This window comes from Cyclopterus lumpus, chromosome 10 (genome assembly GCF_009769545.1).
Source record: "Cyclopterus lumpus isolate fCycLum1 chromosome 10, fCycLum1.pri, whole genome shotgun sequence".
Lineage (NCBI taxonomy): Eukaryota > Metazoa > Chordata > Actinopteri > Perciformes > Cyclopteridae > Cyclopterus > Cyclopterus lumpus.
Window position 1 is genome coordinate 18,627,972 of NC_046975.1, and position 9,593 is coordinate 18,637,564.

General features: G+C 40.8%; 1 protein-coding gene across 4 annotated transcripts in view; it reads right to left on the reverse strand.

Moving 5' to 3' along the window:
- Window positions 1-4,723, reverse strand: part of atp8a1 (ATPase phospholipid transporting 8A1) — a 94,607-nt gene extending 89,884 nt beyond the window's left edge. For all 4 annotated transcript variants that reach the window (XM_034543103.1, XM_034543100.1, XM_034543101.1 and 1 more), the window contains exon 1: window positions 4,291-4,723. In XM_034543103.1, coding sequence (XP_034398994.1) covers window positions 4,291-4,339 — 49 coding nt within the window. In that variant the 5' untranslated portion in view covers window positions 4,340-4,723. The remainder of the gene's footprint in view (window positions 1-4,290) is intronic.
- Window positions 4,724-9,593: the final 4,870 nt, after the last annotated feature.

Below are 9,593 nucleotides of genomic sequence, written 5' to 3' on the forward strand. Positions count from 1 at the left end.
ACAAATAAAGATGTCAGTACTGTAAATGTGACTAGGTGCAGGGAGACTTTAAAAAAAATGTTTTGAGTTTATTTCACTTTTCTAGCTTAATACCGGCAAGAACATTAAACATTTTAAGATGTAATAAGACTATCTTAAAAGATGTTATTGCACAGAGTCAACATTGTTCTATAATTAATAGCAAAACAACCCCAGAAATATTGTACTATTTCTGAGGCTCTCTGCAGACGCTAGGAAGATAATGTACGTATCTGTAAGAGCAGAAACAATAGTTTGATTAATTGAGCAACAGAACAATATTCTGAAACAATTTTGATTATCATTTAATCTCAACAGTGGTTTAATCAATCAACAAATGTAATTATTCTCTGGAGCCTCTAAAATGTGAAGACTTGCCTCATTTCTGTGTTTAATATTACTGTAAATTGAATATTCTTTGGTTTTGGACATCTGAAGATGCCACCTTTTTCAGATTCAATATAATGTCAAACAAGTAATGGGCATGTTTTATATTTTTCACACCGTCTGTAAAGATCTCACTCATCAGCTCATACTTCTTAAGTCAATATAAATATAATATAAAGAGTAGGTTCTGCGTCTCTACATCCGTCTCTGTGTGGAGCATTTTCACATCTCCCCCCTCCTTACCTACCACATCCACTTGTTTTGCAGACAGAGGAGAGTCATTGCTGTGGGCAGAGTATACCTGAAGAAACACATATAAGACTGGCTCCAGGTCAGTGATGGAGGCAGGACATTAAGTGAAAACTAGAGCAGAGGAGATGCCCCATGCCAACACATCGACAGCGTGGAGAAGCCTGAGGGGACTTGATATGACACACCAGCGGCCCCAGACTGGGGATTTCGTGGCGTGTTGGGCTTTTGTGCCACATTATTATCAGCCCGTGATCCGCCGGGCACACGGGCACCTCTCAATCCCTTCAGGAGGGAGCAGTCTATCCCCCTCCAGTCTCCCTCCCCATGCTGCTCCCACTATTCAGACTGACCGAGGCTTAGCTGGTGTTATTGAAATGCTACGCAGGAACATCCTGCTTCCCTTACACATGATCCTGAGAATGACAGAAAGGTAGAGCTATAATGATTAAAAGATGAGGCAGACTACTCTGTGTCTTTACAAACTAGTATTTGGGAAACCAGATGCTGAGGAGCACCTTCAATCATGTGAATCAGCGGACGCAAAAAAGACAAGATTTTTTACTTTTGACAGGCTTACCTGTCTATCGTCACCGTATTTGTGAGAGCGGATTTGGACTGTCTATAGATCGGCATGCAACAACAAACAGGATGCTTCCTGCCATTTGCCTTAACTTGCGTGGCTTCTGTGGAAGCAGGTATCAAGCACCTTGCCGCCTATCATAGACATTTGTACTGGAAAGATTTTCTAAGACTTCTAAAAAGGTGCCTGTCTGTCAAGGCAGGATCAAACGTTAAATACGTGGATAGCTGCTGACGTCACCTGTACCCCAAGTGTCCTAGATAAGATTATTTTGGCAACACATCCAGGCACAGGATGGCAGTGATCCACAGCAGAGCGGAGAAGAGTGACAAGGAGAGGAGTGGCACGTGGTGGGCAAGACTGGGGAGTGTGCGGCACGGAGAGCTGACGGACAGGCCGCTGATGGATTAGGTGGTAAGCCTGGCAGAGGGCTGCCCTTTCTCGATGGAAGTCTGCCTGATGCAGTCTGGTGATTAAAAAATAAAACTGAAGGGTGGGGAGTGTGCTCTTAGGCTGCCATAAAAAAAAGCAGCCGAAAGAAATGTTGCAGAACTGACGCGTGATTGAGCAAAATACTGGAAACGTTGACGTTGGAGCAGAACAATAGGTCGACAACCTGGCACGGTACAGGAGGGGATCAAATCCTACGTTCAGAAAGATGCTTGCTAAAAAAAAAAGGTACAGGATACTGTTTTCACTGAAGCAGGGGGGTGATAGTGGAAGTTTAGTGCGATGGGGAGTCAAGTGGAAAAACAGCAAAATTGTTTACCTAAAAAAGGTAGTGTGTGTGGTAGTTGGGGGTTGGGGGTGACAGTGATAGCTGCTGCATAATTAATCTGTTTGCTCTTGTGACTGGAGGAGCCACATTGGTCAACAGTTTTCTATAGAATCTATACTAGCATTGAATTATTTAGATTTCTTCCAGTAGGATGCATGTGGCCTTTTGTTGGCATAACACTATATTTTTTGTTGTGGTGCACATGATGAGAAATTGCTTTATAAATTAGAAGTAAGTGGGATTTATTTTTAATTCTCTGTTTTTATCATTGAATTTTAGTAAAACCACTGAATCTTAGTAGTCAGTTTATTATGACTGATCAGTTAAAACAGTTTGTTCGACAGCCAAAAATCAGAAAGACAATCTTACCACCATGTAATTGGTTCTGTCCATGTACAAAATACTACATTTTGAATGCTTGGAAGAAATAGAATAATGGTGATATCAAGGCCATGCTTTTATGAATATGGATATGCAGGTATGACCAACATCCGCTTGTGGGCACGATTTTTGGTTTGTATCGGAAATAACTAATTTATTCGTCACCAGCCATGACGCCAAATCAGGCCAGCGACCAAAAAAAAAAATAGTCTGAATCAGAATAAACTTTATTGGCCAAGTAAGTGTGAACACATACAAGGAATTCAACAAGCAAATAAGTCGATATAAGGCTAAAAACAGGGACAACAAAGCTGACCAAAGGTAAACATAAACACAGGACTACTAATGGCCCCTTCCACACTTACTGCCCTCCTACTTCAGGCACCATGCTCGGACCCCACCCATCTTTGATCTCAACGACACACCTGTAAGGTTTTGAGACTACGTCTTGCACAGTTGTGGAGCTATTACGACAAAATCTTTCCATGAGTGACACAACTGGCAAAGCGCTCAAAACCTTGGTCGTAGTTCCCGCTACGACAGGTGTCTCCAGGATCACATTTGGCAGGATGACCCACACAGACCGACAAAGTGAAACTGCAGTACCAGAGGTAAATGAGATTGCACACTGCATTATCATAGAAATGTCATTAACCGCCTTAATGTAAAGCACATATTAGGTATTCAAATGTGCCCTTATCTTGTACATTTTGAGTTATTGAACAACTTACATAGAAGTATAGAAAATACTAATGAGCAAAAGTTCATTTTGAATTCACTGGTCAGACTGCTTGCTTTAGCAGCCAAAAAAAAAACTGTACTCAACAGCAATAACTCAGATTTAAGTCTACAATTATAAATCTAACCAAAGCAATGCCAAGTGCCACTAGGAGAAAAACGAACTGCAGTAAGTACCATAAATAAAAACAACACAATATGTTATTGACACATGCAGGTGACTTCAGACCCTGGTCCAGAGAGGTCATGATGAGCCACAAATAAGTGATGGGAGGAATATTTTTTTAAAAAGGAGGAAACCCCACAGTACGGTGGATCTGCAGCCAGTAAAAGGCATGTGTGTGCCCAGCCAAATAGGTACTCTCCTGGACAGACCTGAACACCCAAAGATACTAAGCAGCCTTTAGCACCTTAACATAAACAAATCCCCTTATGAGCATTCAAATTACTTTAGTAATGCGTATGTATTCATATCCTCTTTCCCTGGCAAACACAACTGAGATGCAGCGGAAAGCTACTGGTGCAGTGAGGGAGTGAGGGTCCCAGCTGAATTACAATGGTTGTATTATTAGACCCACGCTGTTGTACATGCTATTTTCTGGAAACTTGTTATTGTACTGCAAGACGTGTGGATACTGGCATTAAGCATCAACTGCAGTACTCCCGTTCCCTTCTCCTGCTTTCTGAGATGATGGTACTTGTGTGGTGGACAGGGGGGGGGGGGGTCCCAGTCTGGATGGGTGCCAGGTTTGCTGGGTCAGGTCAGGTTAAGTACGTTAGTTTCATTTTAAGAATAGTCATGCAGAATAACTTAACATATTTGTCTGGAAGCCCTCACGTTTTATCTGCAGATATAGAGATGACAGCAGACTCTATTTATAAAAAAAAAAAAGAAAAAAAAAAAAGTTATATTCTTGAAGCTACATTTTCTGTAGACTTCAGAAAACTCCCAAGGCCCCCGGGGTTTCCTTGACCCCTGTTAGGGCACTCTTATTCACAGCTTTAGCTAGCAAGTAACTGTCATGCGCTCCCAGAGAGCTAATGTGAACCGTAACACCGGTCGGCCTGCCTTCGGTAACAATGATATAGACCGGGGATCTGGTTTCCAAACATTTCTGCGACACACAAAAACGAAGTAAAGATTGTCTTTACATACCCTCCGACCGGGTACGAAGATCAGACACCGTTCTCTGGACGGGCGGCATCTCTCCACACAGAGCCGGCCGACGGCACCTGTCAAGCGGCCGCGGCGTGTTAGTTCTGCTCCCTGTGGCTGCTGCCGGTGCTTCTTCTCAAGCGTCAAAGAATGTATTTCAAGAAAAAAAAAAAAAAAAAAAAAAAAAAACGGGTAAAATTTAACAGAAGAACCTCTCTCGTGCGGACGGTACTGCTGCGTATTTACTCTTAATGAAAAAATACAGACGAGTTACAACATTCATTGCCTGGTGGTGCCAGAACCATGCCCAGGAGCCCCCGGCTTCACGGATCCCCCAGCATCCCAGTTTTCACGTCGGATTATAAAGCCGATAGACGTCTTCGGTACAGCAGGAGTGGACATGGATTTACCATAAACTGACGTGAGGGGGACGGTGCAGTCTCACATTATGGACCGTACCACATTCACCCGCAGTGGGAGGGGTGTGCGTGAACATGATAACTCTCGTTTCACTGCGGCTAGGAAATATATGTCATGAACAATGTGTTTTTACGAGGATATGAAAACAGACAAAGTGACGGATTATAATCGGCAGGGTAAATAATGATTATGACATGGTTACGTATTTAAAATTGGCCCATAAATTGTCCGTTGGTGTGGACGCCTCCCCCCTCTGCAGTAGATGTTGTTCACAGCTTGAAGACATAACAATAGTACACCGGGTGGGAGTTGGCTTATCACAAAAAAAAATAATCTTGTTATAGTTTAAAATCTATTTATTAATGTATTATTGGTAATTGCAATGTCAGCAAATGACCTGATTACTTTTGCTAATATGTTGCTGTTTTTGTTTTTGTTGTTTTATTATTATTATTAGTGTATGTTTTAAAACACCAATTCTTAGTGTATTAAATGTAATATACACTTCCTAGATGAACAAAAGTGAACAAAAAATATTGATAATGATTATTCACAAATTCCGTCACTAATATTTTGAAAACAGAAAGGCCAGTACCCACATGAGGAGATGCGGTTGGTGTATAACCTTTACTTTGTTTCTTTGTGTTTTCCTTTTAACAAGGAAGGCCTTTGTGCTCTTTAACCACAGACCAGACTGCAGAGCATCAGACTCATTTCAAAAGAACTGTCTAATATTTTGTAAATATACTAGTGTAATGCAATGGCATGTCCACGTGTCCAGACATGAAGTATGTGCATGCACACACACACACGCACACACACACACACACACACACACACAAACACACACACACACACACACACACACACACACACAAACATGTTGAAAGGCCATTCATTTTCCATTTCTTTCCAACTACTCTAGTCAGTTGCATTGGAGAGCCTTACAGTTTCATATAATCCTGTATTTAATTTTTTTTTCTTAATTTTAAAGATAAATAGACCTGTCACAACCAAATGGCACCATTCACATGTAATATAAGACTTCAATTATTTATTCTTAAAGTCCTCAAAATTATATTATACCTCCATACAGAAGAAAACAAATGTAAAAATAGAGTCAAAGTATAAAGTACCAACAGAATTAAATTAAATAAGCCTTAAAGTCCCACCTCTGCCCGCATGCAGATAGTCAATCATCATTAAGGATGATGGAGAGGCACCTGGTTTAACTTCATAATTTAAGAGTAAAGAGTAAGGCAAGAAGATTTATATTAATAATCATACTTCATCTGTATGCGAGGAGTATGGAGAATGGACATGTTTCATCAACTATATTGGACTGCACTAGCCATCAAAAATTGAAAAAAACCCACCCACCAACCAACCAGCCTGTCATACATTCGAGAATCACCTGACTTTTGTTCCTGGTGGAACCATAAATATGTTTAATTCCAGAAACCTCACTTTGAACACTGGACTTTTTTTTATGTGCGGTTCAGTTTCATCTAGATGACACTCGGACAGGCCCTGTGACCGTAGACTGCAACATCATCTGTTGCAGAGGCAACAACTAAAATATTGCACAGCAATTTCTCTCATAAGACAAATTAATTAAAGATTCTTCCTTCCCATAAACAGGGAAAACAAAACACATAAACACATCAAAAATAAAATCCTGGACAGCTACTGACCCAACAATGGAATCAAGCAGTTGTAAGCAAACACTATCCGTCACTATCATGTGATTATTGTCCAGAGACAAACTCTAATCCAGGGGGACATTTTACAGCTACCTTTAAATCCCTCATGTTACTCTCCTGTCACAGTTACCAAAACTAGGACGCATTAAAAAAACAATACAAATACAAATACAAAGAACAAAGCAGCAACAACAGCGTCTCTGCTGCGTCTGCCCGGCTGTACAGTAAATCAAAGTGTGTTCTCATTGTCACTGCAGTTGAAATGCAAATCACACCGGAGACAGCATTTGTACAGCAGCAGCACCACTGCAGTTGCCTGAGAGAACTGCAGTGGTACAGACACACCAGTTGTCTCGTGTGTGTGTGTGTGTGTGTGTGTGTGTGTGTGTGTGTGTGTGTGTGTGTGTGTGTGTGTGTGTGTTGGCAGTATGTTTATAATGCTGAGTGTCCTGCTTGTACTCTATGTATGTTTTTTGTTTGTTATTGCTACCAAACCTCTGGTATATTTTCACGTAACGTGAAGTTTTGTTGGGAGAGATTCAGGCTACTCGCTACTCATCCATATTCCCTGTAAAATGTAAAATGCATTTGTTGTGGGGATTAGAGGTAAATGAGATTATGCTTTGTGTATGAGCAGTGTAGTAGATGCAGGAATGCAAATCAGAATTCACATCTCTTTGAACAATAAGATATATTAAGATATAATATTTTAAGATATGTCCATAATTTTCTGTAAAAATTCAACGTTCAGTCCTATTCTCAACAGCCAAAAGAGAGCCAAAACAAAAACACAGAGAGGTTGTGTTATGAACTCAGGATTCACCACATCCAAAAATAAGAAATGAACACCTGAACATGTACGCCTCCTCCTGCGCCTGCCAGAGACACATCTCTCACAAAGATTTCCTTTCTTTCTCCCACTCCACCTAATTCAACATCAGCTTGCCACCACGGGGATTTGGCTGGTACAGCTCCCACGGTTGCTAAGCAACAGTGACAAGAAGCCTGCCTCTTCGATTATGTGTCTGTGTGTGTGCTGGTTTTGTGTTTTACAGCAGATCCAGTCCAAACAATGACTCATTCAACCAGCCGTAACAATTTCTACCACTGTCAAAATCGGTGTCAATTACAAACAGTGTTTTTATCAGTTTTTTGTTTTTTTTATATTGATCACCTTTGTTTGTTACGCTCTCGCAGAGTAAATATATACATGCTGGCAGGCTGTGATTGAAATAAAAATAACAGATCCAGCTTAAAAAATATTGACACACGTCAATCAAGTCCTTTTACTTTTATTTGTGTCCACAGCTCAAACTAGCTATTGATACCAGGAATAACTGATTGAGATCAGTCCCAGAAATAAGGATTTGTAGGTCAGTAAAAAATTCCCATTGCTTGCCACCATCATTCCAATTCTTCTCAGCTTTTATCATGTATCAATATAAATAGTATTTCTTCGATTTACTTCTTGTTTCTGCTACTTGATTACTTTTTTGGGTTGGTCGAAATATCTCAACAACTATTTTTGTTATTTTGTAATGACAGTCATGTAAATGTATACATTGCAATACGTCAGTAATTTGGCAGCAGTGAGGCAGAAACAGGGAGTGAGTCCACAATGGCTTCTAACGTTGTGTTTGAAAGGGACTCAGTGAAGCAGAGTCTGGCTCATAACTTCAATCAATCTAAAAATCGTTAATGAGCATGATCCTTGAACCTCTTCTGAGCTGCAAACAGCCGCGTCCATCGGCCTTTCAAATCCTCACGGTCACCTTCTCTACATCCAACTATGGTGAGTTTTTAGTGTCCTTCAGAGAAAAGTCTGGCTGAATAATAAATGATGATGTTTGTAAGCCCCTGCCTCTGCAGGAAAATACTTTGAGCCACTTTGCTGCTGTTGAGAGAGGAAATACTAAGGAAAGAAGTAATGCAGCTTAAATCCTGCACCAGCTTACTGGATCCTATCCCAGATGCTTTTAAAAGGGGATCCAGTTGACTATAGAGGATTAAGTACCGGCTATTTCCCCTTACTGATATTCATCCCATCCTGGAAACTGCTATTGTTAAACCTCTCCTGAATGTAACCTTGATGCTTTTTGGTTTAAAAGTAAAAGCATCACTAAAACAGCTTGATTCATGCATTCATTGTATATTATGGGCCCATTCATTTGGGCTTTTTATGATCATCACAGCACTGAGACAGCAGGACGAGACCATTTCTCCTTTTTTTTTTTTTTGTGCTTTTAGACTCAAACATGTCTTTGATATTCTAAAAAGAAGCACAAATGTGTTCACCCGTGGCTGCAAACGCTTTGAAGTTCAGTCTCTAAATCCTTACCCTGAAAATTGTGTCTCAATCTCTTCGGGGTAAATTAATCCCGCTCCTTCTCACTTGGGTGAAAGTATTGTGTTATTGATTTGATCATTAGTCATTGCTCCTTCTCTCAACGCTGATCAAACCGAGCTGACGGATGCAGCCATCCGGCCTGCAGCTGCATCCTCCATTCCTCGCCTACAGCTCTTGAGGGAACGATTGGGCAGCTTGACATTTTGCTGTGATTGAATTGCACTCTGCCCCCTTGTGGACACTGATCCTTAGCCAGGGAGGGTGAGGTGGTTTGATGGCCAACCAATCACAAATGACGAGTCCCTGCAGAGTCATTTCCCCCAAACCCCCTCTCACAATATTTGATTAACGTGTGCAGATCTTGTCAAACCTGCACAGAAACACATGTCATGGTCCATAAGAGGCAAGAGTTGCATTAAATGGAATTTTCTCTATAGACGTGAAGATCAGTTTGATTCTGCTTTATTACACCAACCAAAAAAATTTACTGCAGATAAGGCATATTATGAGGTTAACATACAAATAATGGCGGCAATCTATGAATACATCCGTTTATTAAATCTGCACAAAATTAAAACCATTTATTACTCTGCACCGTCCGACTTCTTCCCCTCAGTCACAGCCGAGCCAGCGGACAGCAGTGAAATTAAAGAGCGTTAAAGTATTAATCTTTTCAAATTGCTTTTTTTAATAGCAGTTGAGGTGGCTGGTGAGGCTACATTAGTGCTACTGATGAGGAGGGCTGAAAGATAAGCTCTTCAGGTTGAATAGACTATCACCATCTCAGTGGTCGCTCGTCTCAATGTGCTCAAATGAGATAAAATGGCTGCTTG